Source organism: Lissotriton vulgaris, chromosome 3_1 (genome assembly GCF_964263255.1).
Source record: "Lissotriton vulgaris chromosome 3_1, aLisVul1.2, whole genome shotgun sequence".
Classification (NCBI taxonomy): domain Eukaryota; kingdom Metazoa; phylum Chordata; class Amphibia; order Caudata; family Salamandridae; genus Lissotriton; species Lissotriton vulgaris.
This window is the reverse complement of record NC_141689.1, coordinates 534,569,947-534,587,448: the sequence shown is the minus strand read 5'-3', so window position 1 is coordinate 534,587,448 and position 17,502 is coordinate 534,569,947. Positions and strand designations below refer to the sequence as shown.

Genomic DNA, 17,502 nt, shown 5'->3' with positions numbered 1-17,502 from the left:
GCCGAGAACATTCTCGAAGTGCATGGCAGTGGTAGCGGCACACCTACGGAAGAACAAGGTGTTTGTCTACCCGTACCTGGACGATTGGTTGATCAAGGCATCCTCCTTCTCGGAAGCGCGAGCACACTTCCAGAAGACGTGGGTTCTCTTGAACAGGCTGGGATTGCACATCAACATGTCCAAGTCTGTCCCAACTCCGGTCCAACGCATACAGTACTTGGAAGCCTCCATCAATACGCTGTCAGCAAGCATGTCTCCTTCGGAAGAGTGACGATTATCACTCCTTCGGAAGGCTCAGGCTCTTATGACAACTCCATCTACAACAGTGAGGACGGTGTCTTCTCTACTGGGATCGATGGCCTCTTGTATCTTCCTGACGCCACACGCACGGCTACACATGAGACCGCTGCAGGAGTGCTTGGAAGACCAGTGGGATCAGAGGAAAGGATCTTGGGACGACAAGATACGACTGTCTCGGCATGCTCTTCAGTCTCTGAAGTGGTGGTGTTCAGCGGAGAATCTCCTCAGAGGGGTTCCCTTCCACAAGGACATTCCCACGCAGACTGTTGTGACGGATGCTTCTCTCCTGGGGTGGGGAGCGCACTCCGGAAACCTACAGATTCAAGGAACGTGGTCCTGATGGAGGCCACGTATCACATCAATTTCCTGGAACTCAGAGCTGTTCACTTGGCACTGAAGGCCTTTCTTCCGTCCTTCCAGACCAACTCTCTGCTTGTACAGACGGACAATACCACCACGATGTATTACCTCAACAAGCAGGGGGGCTCGAGATCACGTACTCGGTCGCAGGAGGCGCAGACGATCTGGCACTGGCTCCTAGCCAGAGGACTGACGATAACGGCTACCCATCTGCCAGGTGTGCAGAAAGTTCAGGCAGACGCACTGAGCAGACTGGTTCAGGAAAACCACGAATGGGTCATAAACGACTAAGTACTAGGAGAAGTCTTCGCAAGGTGGGGAACTCCAGACGTAGATCTGTTCCACACCGCCGAAAACAGCAAATGCCGAGACTTCGCCTCCAGGTACTACCAGCAGGGAACGCTGGGGAATGCGTTATGGATCAACTGGTCGAACAGCTTTCTGTTCGCTTTTCCACCCATTCCCCTGATTCCGGCGGTGCTCATCAAGCTGGCCCGGTCCAGGGCTCGGATGATACTCATTGCCCCGGAATGGCCCAGACAGTGGTGGTTCACGGACCTGCTTCACCGGTCTCTCCTTCCTCACATTCGGCTGCCGTGCAGGCCGGACCTTCTCACGAAGTTCGGGGGACAGATGTTACACCCCAACCTCTCGTCTTTGAGTTTGGCGGCATGGCTCCTGAGAGTGCAATATGGCCATCTGAATCTGCCCGAGGATTGCATGGACATACTTAAGGAGTCTAAGAGACCTTCCACTCGGACTTCCTATGCTTACAAGTGGAAGAGGTTCTGTATCTGGTGCCAGTCTAAGAACCATGACCCGACGACGTGCAAGGAAGATGTCATCCTTCCTTACCTTCTACATTTGGCGCAGTCTGGACTTAATGTTCATTCCATTAAGGTTCATCTCGCTGCATTGACTGCCTACAGGAAATACCCTTCACAGACTTCCTTCTTCCAGATCCCTGTGATCAAAGATTTTCTGGAAGGCTTGAAGAAAGTATTCCCTCCTGTCAGGCTTCTTTCGCCTTCATGGGAACTGAATGTGGTGCTGTCCAGGTTGATGAAGGAGCCTTTTGAACCTATTCATAAGGCTTCGTTGCAGCACCTGTCCTGGAAGGCGGCGTTCCTCGTGGCCATTACATCGGGCCGCAGGGTGAGTGAAATTCAGGCTTTGTGTTGCCAAGAACCTTATACTGTATTTCATGCTGCTAAGGTTGTTATGCGTACTCACCCTAAATTTCTTCCCAAGGTTATTTCTGATTTTCATGTCAAGCAGACCATAACTTTGCCTACGTTTTTTCAGAATCCTTAATCTCCAGCGGAAAGGTCTCTCCATTCCCTGGATGTTAGGAGGGTGTTGAAATTTTATCTGGATAAAACCAAAGATATTCGTAGGTCTGACCAGTTGTTTATCAATTATGGATCAGTCAGGACAGGTCTTGCTACCTCTAAGCAGTCCATTTCTAGGTGGATTGTGTCCTGCATACATTTGTGTTACAAAAAAGCTAATAAGACCTTAGGAGGTAAGCCCAAGGCTCATTCCACCAGAGGCAAAGCTGCCACGACAGCCTTGCTCCGTAACGTGCCGATTGCTGAAATCTGCAAAGCAGCCACTTGGAAGTCGGTTCATACCTTTGCTAAGCATTACTGTCTGGACACTGATGCCAGGGCAGATGCTCAGGTTGGACAGGCTTCGCTGCGGAATTTGTTCGCACAATAGTGGTGTTAATTTCTTTCTCCACCGCTGCTTTGGTATGGGGATGGGCTTGCCATTCTATTCACTAGATTAGGACTATACACAGAGATCCCCTACTACAGAAGGAGTAGTTTCTGTCCAGTAACTCCAGTTCTGTAGTAGGGGTATCTCTGTTATAGTCATAAGCGCCCGCCCTTCTTCCCGGTGGAGATAATTCTTCATGTAAGGAATGCTACATGTCTGGCGTTCTACGCCTTCAAAAAGAACTGAAAGTAAGAGGGACCTGCTGTGCATTCTGGGATACTGGGAGAAAGTTCTGGAGAGTTCTCTTAAAGGCACAGTATCCTATTTAAGCCACATAATGGCAGCCTATGGGGCTTGTCTGTCCATGTCTTCCTCTCTATCATTCCAGAGTCTTTTACTGGTGGAGGCAAGTTTCTCTGTGGTAGAAACTGGGCAGGCTGTGTTGTATGTGGTGTTGTTTGGTGGAATTTCTAGTTGAAGTACTGGACAGTGTAGCCTGTGGATATAGGCTGCATTATTTGTCTATAAATTCTCTCTTAAGTGTCTTTGCAGTGTCTGCATGATTTGACAATTTAAGAGATTATTTTTGATTGCCGGGGTCCACGCACATAAGCGGGGCTATTCACTAGATTAGGACTATAACAGAGATACCCCTACCACAGAACTGGAGTTACAGGACAGAAACTACTCCTTCCTTGTTCTTCTTTCTTGTTTCAGAATCTGGATCTAAGGAAGGAGGTTCATGGTGCTACTTAATACTAAATTTTGGGACGTTACAGTTAGGGCAAGGGCAGCGACCAATGGGTCCCTGTCCTAGGGTGGGTACACCCCCTAGCCTGCTCCTCTCCTGTGGGAGGGGGGCAGGAGCCTAGCTGTGATTGGGCAGGGCTTCCCATCTTCAAGATGGCCGAAGCCCGGGGTCGTGCATCACCTCGCCTCTCCCACCTGAGGGGTGGAGTTGGCACAGGCCGGCACACCCCCCTTTCTGATGTAGGGTTTCCCGCCAGTCTTTCCGGCAGAGTGGGGGTCAGACCTGTGGGGGCCAGTTGCTGAGTACAGCAAGTGGTCTGAAGAAGCTCACAAAGGCGGAATGACTTTGAAGCTTCCCCTGCCCATTCTGGGGGAGGAGGCTTGGCACCTCGTCCCAGGATGTGCATTGTTGCAGGCCCAGGAAAGTGGGGGCTCTCCGCCCAGGAGTCCAGTAACATGTCTGCTGTTTGGCAGCCTAGGTAGACTATGTCATAACAATTAAAGATTTTTAACTGTGCACTGCTAATTTAACTAAGGATTTTGATGGATGCCGTGCTCCCTGGGATTGCTCCCCGCTCGGGAGTAAATATATACCTTATGGATAGCACTGGCGCAAACTATGAGAGAGTGACTCCCAGGGCACTGGTCTATAACTGCTGAAATCTTCAGCTCAATTTCTCAATAAAGTTTGTCAATAAAGTTTTGTTCAACAACGATTTCAATTATAAAAAACTTTTTTCCTTTTGGTTTTTCCTTCAAGGTATTTTATTCATACTTTGAAATATCATCAATGTTTCTGTGAATTACTGTTATAGTAATGTTTCAATATCATATGTTCTCTTCATTTTTCAATCATGAAATAAAGTTAACAATCCGTGAATGTTCCAATGCATTTCGCCCATCGGGCTTCATCAGGGAAATCAACAACATGAAAATATATCTATCAGCAATCAATAACATATTCAGTAACATAAATCAAAGCTAAAAATATAATACAGTGAAATCTATTAGATGACAAGTACAATGTGATGCTTTATACTGTGATTCAAACAAAGTTGTCGTCCCTTAGCGTCTGAAGGTTAAATGTCAAACCACTCTTCATCTGCCATATATTTAATGGAGAACGCTTACAAACAATGCTAGTGCTAACGGTTTTCTAACTTCACATGGCGCGCTTTCATGTATGTCGTAACCATTCCTAGACTAAATGTATACATGCGTCATGAGTGCCTTCTCGATTAGCGATATATTCTAATGCTTATACTTCCATTAGTGCACATCTAGTTTTAGGCTTATGTTCACTAGATAATACCCTTTTCATACGAGTGTCGCTGTGGGCTCCATTAGGGTTGCCGGATGGCTAGTCTATGCTCTAATTTAGTACGGAAAGGCAAGCCGCTTACGCGCATATTAACGTGGAAGGTTTCAAACCACTAAAGTTCGGGGGTCGCTGTTCTTACCCGGAGTGTTCTTAAATTCGCACGTATTCTCCTGTGTGCCTCTAAGGCGTGCACCGTTTCCAAAAGCATTGGCCAATGCTGCAAACTGAACCAGACTTCCAGAATATCTTCATGGATGAACCCGTATTTGCTTACTCCCGTGCAAAGAATTTGGGGGAAATAATTAAACATCCCACCACCAAAGAAGACAAAAAAACCTACAAAGGGACAATTCCATGCAGAAACTGTAGCAACTGCCACAACATTATGGAAGGCAACACCATCATGCATCCTATGAAAGGCAATAAAATTAAACTTAGGGTCACTGGGACCTGCGACACTAAAAACATAATTTACCTAATCAAATGTCCTTGTGGTAAAGTGTACGTTGGTCAAACGGAGCGCAAACTAAAAACAAGACTTACAGAACATAAAAGTAACATCAGAACGAAAGTAATGAAATCGGCAGTAGCCACACATTTTTTGGAACAAAGACATCAAATAAAAGCTTGCATCCTTGAAATCGTCGATAAAAAAGAGGACAAAGGCAACAAAAAAACGTTACTTATGCGTGAAAACCAGTGGATTTTTTACCTACAGAGTTTAACCCCACATGGAATTAATGAAAGGGTTGAATACAGTTATCTGTAATTGAAGGACTTGTGCTGAGTCATGCCGCCATATTTATAATTAGGGCTCCCGGTTTTCCGTATTTACGGATTTTTACATATAAATACAGACGGAAAAGTTTTTTTCCTTCGTCTGTATTTATATGTAGAAGCGGAAAAATACGAGTAAATGAGTTCGCCTGCACCAGCCCGCCGGCATTTTCACTGTAAAGGTATGTGCCCGATGTCTGTGGGCAGATCGATTGCTCCTGCCTCTCTCTGTTCCTCTGCAGCCTCGGGCTCCTGCCCTCCCGCCCCCACCTGCGCAGCACCAGCTGTTTGCATCCCTGGCGTTGCGTGGGTGGGGGAGGGAGGGCAGGAGCCTGAGGCTGCAGAGGGACAGAGAGAGGCAGCTTACAGTGGCCAGTCCCCCGCCAGAGTTCGCCTGCACCAACCCGCCGGCATTTTCACTTTAAAAGTAGGTGTATGTGCCAGATGTCTGTGGGCAGATCTATACACCATAAAAGCAGCTCCTGCCTCTCCCTGTCCCTCTGCAGCCTTGGGCTCCTGCCCACCCGCCCCCACCTGCGCAGCACCAGCTGTTTGCATCCCTGGTGTTGCGTGGGTGGGGGAGGGAGGGCAGGAGCCCGAGGCTGCAGAGGGACAGAGAGAGGCAGCTTACAGAGGCCAGCCCCCCGCCAGAGTTCACCTGCACCAGCCCGCCGGCATTTTCACAAACTTGACAGCATTTGTCAAACCTTATTACCATGCTCTGATTAACTAACTTCACTTTTTAACACACACATACTTCAAGCATGGTCTTAATAATGTAACAGGCACATTAAGCAAGATCCGGTCTTCCTGGCAAATGTAATAGCGCACAATTCGATATAGGACTTTGTCAATAATGCTTGTTTTCATGGCATTGTTGATTGTATCTGTGCCCAGGGCTGTACCAGACCACGCAGAGCCAAGCATACCCCCTCTTGCGCTCAGTAGTCGACCGATACCTCGGGGAACTAAATAACCACAAACAGCGAACCGGTACCTATGCCGGCCTTTCCCAACAGCAGGAAACGAGGAGAAATGTTAGCAGGGCTTGGAGGAACAAAATGTATTATCCTCAGCTTGGTACAGAGCTCAGCCCGGTGCACGAGGTTCCAGCTTCCTCTTCTCATCGACTGGGGCAGTGCGTATGGCTCCATTTGCTGCCTAGCGCAGCTCCTGCACTCAGTTTTGTCTATCTGCCTTCTCATGTGCCCAGCAGATCCTGGTCTACTCCCTGCACTTTGCCTCCTCTCTCTTGAGATGGGAATTGCAGCCTGCAGTTCTGTCCCATGGGAACGCTATGCACATGCCAGGTGCCTGGCTGTCATCAGGGCCAGACTGTTGCGTTTAGGCCCCCTGTCAAGGCATTGATTGATTTATGCGTTTTTATGTAGCGCAGACTTTACCCGAAGGTATCAGAGCTTTTCACAATAGGAACAGTAACATTACAAGAGCAAACGCTACGTGACATGAGGGAAAAGTGACAATTGTGCAAGTAACAACAGTACCCAAGGTACAAGATGAGGTAGCAACCGGTACGTTACAAGAGGGAACAGTGACAAGTGTGCATGTTACATAAGCATACTGGATACAAATAGAAGTATAATACTGCAATGAGTGCTGTCACTCCAAACACAAGAACACACTGGGAAGGCACTTCTATAGGCATGGAGTACAGAATTTCCTATAGTGAGAGAACTTCCTTGAGGGGTCTGTGTTCACTTTGTGTTTCTTGCTTTCAGTGTGTTGCACTCTCCTGACTCACCGGCTGCTGCAAGGCCCTTGCACTTCCATGTAATTATTTATTATTACTATTAGCACACTGTTTGAAAGAGAGGTTGTTAATTTTGAATCGGTGGGCCCACTCGGCCTTTCATCCTTATCAGGTTGATAGTCAGTATGGTGTTTGCCTACGGTGAGGGTAACTGTTCAGAGAAAAAGCACATCAAACAACAAATCAGCAAATATTGAACGGGTTTTCAGTGGTCTTCATTTCATTAACAAACCAGAAAGAACCGCAATGTCTGCAAAGTCTCCTGAAATGCACATGTGCTTGTACTACAATGGCAAAGTTTTCAGATGAATGTATTGTGTTGACCAATAACAACCAGACGCTAGTGTGCATTGTCAATTTAAATAAATGCAGAAAAATACTACCTGTAGTGGCGTCTTTTGCGTGTGGCAAAAATAAATGTGGATAAATACAGAAAAAATGCCCAAAAAATAAATATGGATAAATACAGGCGGAAATGGTCAAAAGATAAATACCATAAAACCGGGAGCCCTATTTATAATGTCTGTAGTTTTACTTTTTAATGGTTTTGTTTTCCATTATTGACACAGGTACTAAGCGTAAACATGGTAATGCACCTACATAATTCACATCAGCACTCCTTGAAACACTATCAGTGCTTCCATGTTTCATACCATAGAATAGCGCACAGGTCCCTCTAAATATTTGATAGTTCGCCAATACACACATTTCCGGTTAGCGCGTCACTCGCCGCCGGCTTCAGAAGAAACGGTGCACGCCTTAGAGGCACACAGGAGAATACGTGCGAATTTAAGAACACTCCGGGTAAGAACAGCGACCCCCGAACTTTAGTTGTTTGAAACCTTCCACGTTAATAATATGCGCATAAGCGGCTTGCCTCTCCGTACTAAATTAGAGCATAGACTAGCCATCCGGCAACCCTAATGGAGCCCCCAGCGACACTCGTATGAAAAGGGTATTATCTAGTGAACATAAGCCTAAAACTAGATGTGCACTAATGGAAGTATAAGCATTAGAATATATCGCTAATCGAGAAGGCACTCATGAGGCATGTATACATTTAGTCTAGGAATGGTTACGACATACATGAAAGCGCGCCATGTGAAGTTAGAAAACCGTTAGCACTAGCAATGTTTGTAAGCGTTCTCCATTAAATATATGGCAGATGCAAGAGTGGTTTGACATTTAACCTTCAGACGCTAAGGGACGACAACTTTGTTTGAATCACAGTATAAAGCATCACATTGTACTTGTCATCTAATAGATTTCACTGTATTATATTTTTAGCTTTGATTTATGTTACTGAATATGTTATTGATTGCTGATTGGTGATAGATATATTTTCATGTTGTAGATTTCCCTGATGAAGCCCGATGGGTGAAATGCATTGGAACATTCACAGATTGTTAACTTTATTTCATGATTTAAAAATGAAGAGAACATATGATATTGAAACATTACTATAACAGTAATTCACAGAAACATTGATGAAATTTCAAAGTATGAATAAAATACCTTGAAGGAAAAACCAAAAGGAAAAAAGTTTTTTATAATTGAAACCGTTGTTGAACAAAACTTTATTGACAAACTTTATTGAGAAATTGAGCTGAAGATTTCAGCAGTTATAGACCAGTGCCCTGGGAGTCACTCTCGCATAGTTTGCGACAGTGCAATCCATAAAGCCTAGGCAGCCTCTCAGACAAGACTTGGATTGTAGGTTAGGTTTCAGGGGGTATCTCTAAGATGCCCTCTGTAGTGCATTTTACATTAAATCCCACACTGGCATCAGTGTGGGTTTAATTTGCTGAGAAGTTTGATATCAAACTTGTCAGCCTTCGGTGTAGCCATTATGGTGCTGGGGAGTTCGTAATGACAACCTCCCAGCCCCATATACTCTTAATGGCATCACTGCACTTACAGTGCCCAGGAATGGCCCTTGGTACTGTTGGGGCAGAAGGCTCGTGCACCTGTGCCCACACCACTGGCATCGGGCAACCAGCTAGAGGGTGGCTGATTTATGACAGGGCAGTGTGTTTGTGGGCATGGCACACGGGGATGTGTGCCATGTCAACTCTTTGTTTAGTTCTGCACCAGGACACTCAGCCTGCAAAGGCAGTGTGTGTGTCAGGGTACAGGGCCCCTAAGGGTGGCACAATAAGTGCTGCAGCCCTTATTGGTCTTCACTGGTCACAATGCCCTGGGTACCATTTACTAGGGGCTGACATGTGGCCAGAGATGCCAATCGGGTTTAGGCTTTAGTACAGTTTTTAGGGAAGGAACACAGGCCCTGGGTACCTGATTGGCAGGGATCCAGAGCACACCAAGGAAAAGTGCATCAGGTATCAGGCAAAAAGTGTGTGGAGGGGGGGTATTGCAACAGAAACTCACTTTCTCACAGATCTCTGGTCTCAATTCAGTTGTAGATCTGTGAATTAATGGTGAATCCTAAACTGTGCACAGTGTTTGTTTGTCAGCATGTGTCCACTTTGCTATTCTTTGCAAGTGCATCTTAAATTCCTCTACTAGCTGACTGCAGACTCCATGTGTTTGCAAAGGATCAGCAAAAATAAAATTGATGCAGAGCTAGAAGGAAGCTGAGATCTGTTCTTCGGCTGCTCTATAAATTACTCAGCAAATAGCTAGTTTTAAGAAATGTCTCGCATAGTATATACTTTTTTGTGCTTTATTTGATACCCATTGAATTTTTATTTTTTTATTGTAGGTAAATATGTTTACGAACCAAGGAACAGTTATTCACTTCAACAACCCTAAAGTTCAAGCATCTCTGGCTGCCAACACCTTTACCATAACTGGGCATGCAGAAACAAAGCAGCTCACAGAAATGCTGCCTAGTATATTGAATCAGCTCGGTGCTGATAGTATTTCCAGTCTAAGGAGGCTTGCAGAAGCTCTGCCAAAACAATGTAAGTAGGATTGATGCATATTGCAAAGCTTGTAGTTTTTTTTTCTCCTTGTGTTTGTAATCCTAATTATGTAAGAGGGCGGGAAAGGGTAAATAAGCGTGTATATAAATTTAAATCTACATATGGTGGGCTTCTCTTTTATGATCTCAATCCTGGAACCATTAATACATCATACCCTGGATGCACAGGAAGGCTATCTGCGGCCGTTTCATAAACGCCTTCCTTTAGTTTACAGGTGTACTTGGATGTTTTCAGCACTTGTTTATGCTCATCTCACAGCTACGGATTCGTTTTTAAACTGTTCCAAGTAGTGACTGCAGAGGACTGGTGATATTTCTGATTTCCACATGAGATGCTGGGTGACCCCAGGATGCATTAATGTTTTACCTTGTGCTCCTGTTGAGCTTGAAGGCAACCCATGTCTGAGTGGTCACGTCAACATTGATAAAGATGTGTAATCCAAGGACAAACAAGACTGTACTTTTCAATCCTTTAGTTTATTTACTCCTTGTTCCTTAGTAATAGGCCCTTTGAATTGTCTTGTTTCCATATATATGTACCCAGTGGTAATGCAGGGTGAAGTATTTTAGTGGAAACGTTTTAGGAAGTTACTCTGTATTGAGTATTCTATAGTTGATTTAAATTGTAGATGTGCTAATGTACTGTCCGCATGCGCTTTGCACAGCTGACGTACACAATGGGCTTTCTCAAGGTTAGTATGATAAAACACAAACAGTAAGTTAGATCAATGTATTTAAAAATATATATAGAAGGATCTTCAGTCCCTCACCACAATGTTTACTGCAAAGTGAAAGATAAAATGGAATTATCAGGTGGGTTGTGGGATGGGTGAGTTATAATTCCCTTAGTTCAAATCTTAAGCATACATTTGCAAGAATTTTTCTTAGCATCCCGAGTAACATTGAATATGGAGCATGAGGGTAAAAAGAGGATGGTGTAAACGAATGCTGAAGTGTCATAGAAGGAAAAAACGCCTTCAGGAGGTTGAAAAATGTCTCTTTAGCCCTGACTTAATGGTATTGTCCAGAAAAAAATGGGATCCAACATTGGAATAGGAGTGAATCCGAAAGCATGAAGGACCATAATTGGGGAGTAATGTCTGTCTTTTGTAGTCTTGATACTATTAGTTTGTTTGTATGTTGGAATGTATAATGGCTTTTTCTGGTCTTCAAAAGAGGAAATAAACATGTTAGAATGATCATGCAATGTAATAAAGAACTTTGCAAGTCATACACCCTCGCCGGATAGTGCAGGGGTCAGCGTATGTAACCTCTACAGGTCAGTTTCTTGACTGTTTCTATTCCATAGATGATAAATTATCATTTTACCATTTACCGTTAATATTTGCAACCATTAGATCCTTTGTGTTATCTTTGACGCTATTACAATAGTGTTCCTGGGTGCAGTTTTTTGTTTTCGGGCCGGTGATTCGATCAGTGTAGACCAATTTGCATCGACATGGGATGATAGGGGGTGTGCAAAATATTTGTAATTTACTATTACATAATTACAGAAAATGTCAGCAGAAATCTGAGTAATTAAGTGAAATGAAAATCTGTCATTTATTGCTATATTCTTAGTGCTAAATGCATCCTCACATGAATTTCTGAGGTGCGGATGTATTTCCAGCCTAAATATATGCAGCAAACCCAAGTACCCGCTAACAGCCACTTTAATTCTCTTTTTTTTCACATGCATCTGCTGTAAATCTTTCCACGAATGGCACGTAATTACAAGAAGTTGCATAATGGTGTCCTTTTAGGAGTTCTGAATAACACCAAATTCCACCAGCATGGTTTAAATTTCTCCCCAGCCCAATATAAACACATAAGTGCTAGTACAGCTAATGTAGTTCGTAAACGGTATGGTTGGTTAATCGTATTAGAAATGTGTTGTGCTGTTAACACCCAATTTACAAAGGGAGCAGTTGTGATAAATGAAAGCACCATCCTGTTTAATGAATTTGACTGCTATATCTGGTTGGACCCGTTTAGATTCGCACGGACGGTTGTATATTTTTAAATTGCTCTTGTACGTTATGGTGGAATAGTTAGTCAATGTGTCTGAGGGATAGTTAGTCGTTGTACCTGCGGCATTTGAGTTGTTAGGGTAGGTACCATTTTCCTGAGGCTTTTGGGCATATTGATTGTCTTCATGAAATTTGGTCAGAAAACTTTTGTGCTCGTTATTACTTGCTGATTTGATACTGTAGAGAGCAATGTTGTCCAATTGGTTTGTCTGGTCCTGTGCTCCTTTTTTGTAAATTTTTATTGTATTCTAATTGTTCAAGTCTGATGTGAGGGTTGTGTTTCTGTTAAGAAATGCATTCAAGCACTTTCATTTGAGGCTCTGGAATTCACCTTTAGGAATGATACTGATCTTCCACCCATCTGAGGTATGTCCGAGAAGACTAGCCTTTGTGGCTGTAGGTTTATAAAACGATTTAGTGTGTAATGAGTTAGTCACAAAGATGGGTAGGTCTAGATATTGAATTTGTAGAGATGTAAGTAACTTTTATGTTGAAATTGTGTTCGAGTTTATTCTTTGGGCCCTGCCAGTTTGTAATATCGATCTAACGTCCCTACAAGATGCCTTGGGTATAGCCTGAAAGATGTTAGTCCCAGAGCAGGTGCTCCTCTACTTCTACCAGGAAAATGTTATGTCGATTTTGTATCACCCATTACGGTATGCAGGCGCTTGAGCAGGTGTGTATGTGAGTGGTCCCCGCAGAGTTCTTCAAAGATCCAGGCCTTCTCCTTCTTGTGCAACTCAGTGAGTAGGAGGCTCTGATTTGTTCCTCAACGACTTTCCATGTTTTTAGTGCGTGTATGAGAAAAAGCGACTACTTCTTCTTCTTTTTTTTTTTTTTTTTTTTTTTTTTTTTTTTTTTTGTGTGAATGCGAGGGATTTTAGAGGAAGACTGAATTTAGGTATCTGGCAGGCTGGTGAAAGTGTAAGCTGTTTAAGTATGTTGGACGAGTGCTGTGTAATGCTTTGTATGTGTGCGAGAGGAGTTTGAATTGGCTGCGTTTGTGAATTGGGAGCCAATCTTGCTCTCTGAGGTGAGGTAGTGTGAGATGTGGGTATGGCGTGGGAGGGCGAGTATGACTCTTGTGGCATTTTCGATGTCTGAAGTTAATCTAGGAGCTGCTTGGGTATTCTGGTGCAAAGTGCGTTGCTGTAGTCAAGCCTGCTTATGGTGAGCACTTGTGTGAGAGTACATCTGGTATTCTGTGGCAGCCACTTGAAGATTTTATGGTTGCATAGATAGGATGTGGAAACGGGCAGCGCTCACTGTGTTGAGTTGTACCATCATGTTGAGCTTTTCATCTAGAAGGATTCCTGGTGAGGTCAGTGGATGTTGGTCCCAGCGCTGTCTGCCAATAGGTGGCATCCCATTGTGAGGTCTTATTACCGAAGACCAGTCCATCTGTCTTGTCTGAGTTAAGCTTCAAATAGTTGGTTCTCATCCATTCTGCTACCACGGTCATTCAGTTGGTGATGTTGGTTCTGGTGGTGGTTGTCAGTCAGGCAGATGAGATGATGAGTTTGGTGTCAGTGTAGGAGATGATGTTGATGCCTTGGGATCAAATGATGATGGCGAGCGATGTCATGTAGACGTTGAACGAAGTCTGGCTGAGAGAATCCTTCAGGGACTCCGCAGGTCAGGTTTTTGGTCTCCAATGTGAAGGGTACTTCCCTAGAGGAAGGAACAGATCCAGTTGAGTGCGGGCCCTAGGGATGCCAAACTTGTGGAGTCTTTTAATGAGTGTTGTGGGAAACCGTCTCAAATGCCACGGAGAGGTAGAGCAGGATGCGGGCTTATGTTTTTTTTGGTCCAGGATGGTCTGATGCCATTGGTGGCTGTGATGAGTGCTGTTTCGGTGCTGCTGTTCTTTCTGAAACCCAATCGGCGGAGTAGCTCGAGGTGAACTGTGAGTTGCTTGTTTCATAGCCTCCTTAATTACTTTGGGTGGGTAGAGGAGCATGAAGATAGTTCAGAGGTTGCTTAGTTGGTTCGGGTCAGCCAATGGCTCCTGGAGGATGGCCTTGACCACTGCATGCTTCAAGTCTTTGGGAATGTTGCGGAGGTGTTGATGAGGTGAATAAAGGCAGTGCTGATTGGTGATGCTTACATGTTGTAGACGTGGGGTCCCTGAGTGGATGGTCCGCATGATCGTCTCTCTCTCTCATCTCTGGTGAGGGTTGTCCATTTGCTCAGGTGTCTGACCTGGTTGGTAATTGGTAGGTTGGCAACGAGATCGATGGGGTCGTGTTGATGTGCGATGTTGCTGTAGATGTTTGATTTTATTGTGGAAGAAGTTTGATAGGCGATAACAGAGTTCTTGGTAGTGGGTGATGTTGATGGAGGTCGAGGGGATGGTGAAGTCATTGATCGCGAAGATCTCCCTTCGATGAGTTCAGAAAGCACTCTTTTCTTAGTTTCTCTCATTGCCTGAGTGTTATTTTTTTGTTGGTTCTATTGGTGGTCTCGTGGCTGGCTCTCCATTTGTTTTGTCCAGCTCTTTGCGGTTTGATTTGGCATCTCCCAGGTCCTCGTGTGCCAGCTGTCCAGTTTGTTGACTCTTCTTTGCTTGTTGGGTTTGTGGATGTGAGGGAGTTTGCACAGTTCTTGATCCAGTTGTTGAAGTTGCTGATTTCTTTGTTGAGGTTGTCCATGGGGTTAGGGGTTGATCCATGCTGAGGGTGTTGAGCCAGTCTGTTGGTGAGTTCCCCCTGCTGCTGCTTGGTAGTCTGACGCTGGTGGGTGTTTTAACTTGCTCTGTGTTGATTTGGCAGTGGATGAAGGAGCGGTCGTTCCATGTGAGCGGCAAAATGGAGTTGCATTTTATGCTGTTGCTAGTGGTGAAGATGGGGGTCCTGTGTTTGTCCTGCTAAATGTGAAGGTCCTGTGATGAGCTGGGTAACACCAATGTTGTTCAGGCTTTCAAGGAGACCTGCAGAGCAGGGGTTAGTTTTGTCTTCCAGGTGGAAGTTGAGGTCACAGAGTAATATATGGCATAGTGAGGTTCATATTTGAGCTCCATTGTTATCCCTCATATTTGACTGTAGATTTCTTGGTTGATATTCAGTAAAAATATATTGATATGGCTGAGTTCCAACACTTCACTTATTTTTGTTGGTATGTGGTGTCCAGATCTGGTTTTTAATACTAGTTTAACTGCCCCATCACCCAAGTTCCTTATCGATGTATGAAGTCCAACAGCATCAGTTAGTACGAAGATGAACACTTCCTGCTGTTGGAACCATTGAGTTTGTGGAGAATATTTTTAGTGACCGGGATGTCAAATGTTTGTAGTTGGAAATCAGTTTATTCAGAAATGCAAGAAGATTGAGTTACCACTAGAGGTTAGTGGTCTACTAGTTGGTGGGGTGTTGCCTGGTTTTTGTATGTTTGGTGAGAGATATAAAGTGGTCACTGTTGGATTTGTACAAATAAGTCACCATTTTCTTATTTATTATAGATCTCCCATTTCTATCCAAGCGATCCACTTGATCCTAATAATAAGTATTTTTGTTGTTGAGTCTTTCTGCCGTCTTTTGTAGCAGACTATGAAGCACATGCATCAAGGTAGGCAATTGCGATTCCTCAATTGCAATTATTAAGGAATCTCAATTATGGAATCGCAATTGCCTATGCATGTAGGTTTTACTAAAATATTAGTGATTCCTACATATTCCTTAATTGCTAATAGCACATTGCGATTCCCAATTAAGAAATAGCTTCGCATTCATTCCTATGGGCCTAGAGGCTCATAGGAAAGAATGGGAATTGCATGCGCAATTTGGGAGTACCAAATAAGTACTCTAAAATTGTGCATGCAAGTGCAAGGGGGCCAAAAGGCAACCCTGATGCACCCCCGAAATTGGCATGTGTGCACATCTGGTAATTTATTTTTTAGGGCTTTCTTCAGTGTAAGTAAGTGTTATAAGAATGGTTTTACTTGAGGAAAGATTTGGAGATGGTTGACTTGTCGTAGCTGATCTGAAAGAAACAGGTTAGTATTAGATTCCTTACCTTAGAATATCCCCAGGCATCAGACTGGATCCGGAACATTTTGCGTAGCAGTACTCCTGCGCATCGGTAGGCGTCGTCTGCGGCTCCGCGTCCGTTGTAGGCGCCGGTATGACTTAGTCGGAGTACTCAGACTCCGCCCTCGCGCGCTGATGTCAGTTCTTATTTTATCTGTGCCAGCAAGCGCAGGTCCGGAGAAAGTGGTATCCTTTAGTCACTTTTTGACTAAACTTTTTCGATCCTTTTTGGATCCGTTTCGAGTCTACGTTTCGAGCCCTGTGTCGACTGATGTCGGTTACCGACCCCCATTGCCGGTGCCTACGTTACCTGGGGCCAGACCACGATGACCAGTGTCGTGCCCCGACTGTCTGGCCATGACGTCGAAGGCTAGGCGGGAGCGGTCCCGTAAGCGCCTCTAGCTCCGGCAGTCTGCCCCGCTTGAGATCCCGGTCTGGAAGGAGGTCGAGGGACCGGAGTCATCCCAGCTCGGCGAGTCGACACCACTGGTCGGGCTCCAAGTCCTCAGGTAAGAGACACACGAAGTCGAAGAGGCGACACCACTCTTCTGACTCAACCCCCCCCTCCCCCCCCCTCCTGACGCGGCCTGGGGTTCGGGTGACACCGCCCACGCGGCTCTGCCGCAGGCGTCGCGACCTGCTCCATACCCGCCGGTGCCTGGGCAGAACGCGACGCCGGAGGAAATAAACGCCTACCTCATGGCCATGAGGTCGCTCTCTCCTCCGTCGGGTTCCGCGGCGCCTTCGGGCCAAGCGGCCCCGATTGGGAGCCCAAGCGGCCCGGGTGCTTCAGCCCCGGCGCCGTCTGGTACTTCGGCCCCGGCGCCGGCTTCGGTCCAGATATCGCATGGTCCCGCTGGATCCGGGTCGCCGCTGGTCGATCTTACGACCCCGCCGGCATCGGCCCCTAGGGTGTCATCCCTGGCGTCGTCCCAGCACGACACCATCCCTGGTCTACCCCTCGGTCCAGATCCGGTGTCGGAGCGGCGATCGACGCCGCATTTGGCGTCGGCCGAAGCAGAGTACTATGAGGATCTGGGTCCATCCTTTACACCTGATTTTCAGGACATGGACGATGAGGGGGACTGGGGGGGGGGTCTGAGGACCCCCTGGCACGTGAGTGCCAGTCATTTCAGGACTGGACACAAGAACTAGGAGACGCCAGTGGCCTGGATGCCTCCCCAGACACTGGTTTTGTCTCCCCTCCTACCGTGGCTACGGAGGAGGGGCCTGCTTATAGTGTGGTGCTCATGAGGGCAGCCAAGGCCTTGGCTCTTGAGCTCCCCGTCGCAACAGTGAGGTCCTTAAACCGCTGGCAAGCTCCCCGGAACCTCTACTGCCGTTGTTTTGAGACTCTCCGGATGTCCTGTTGGGCACTTGGTCAACACCGCGTGCTCTTGGGCCGTTACACCCACACTGTGTGAAATACGGTTGCGGCCGTGCTGCCTAAGTGCCCAGAGGGAGCACGGGCGTAACTCCCTCAAGCCATCGCGGAGGGAAGA

At 45.8% G+C, this 17,502-nt stretch overlaps 1 protein-coding gene across 1 annotated transcript in view; it reads left to right on the top strand.

Annotated features, from left to right (window-relative positions):
- Positions 1-17,502, top strand: part of BTF3 (basic transcription factor 3) — a 94,690-nt gene that overhangs the window by 41,380 nt on the left and 35,808 nt on the right. Inside the window, exon 4 of the mRNA XM_086960794.1 lies at positions 9,724-9,925. Within this exon, the coding sequence (XP_086816920.1) occupies positions 9,724-9,925 (202 nt within the window). The remainder of the gene's footprint in view (positions 1-9,723; positions 9,926-17,502) is intronic.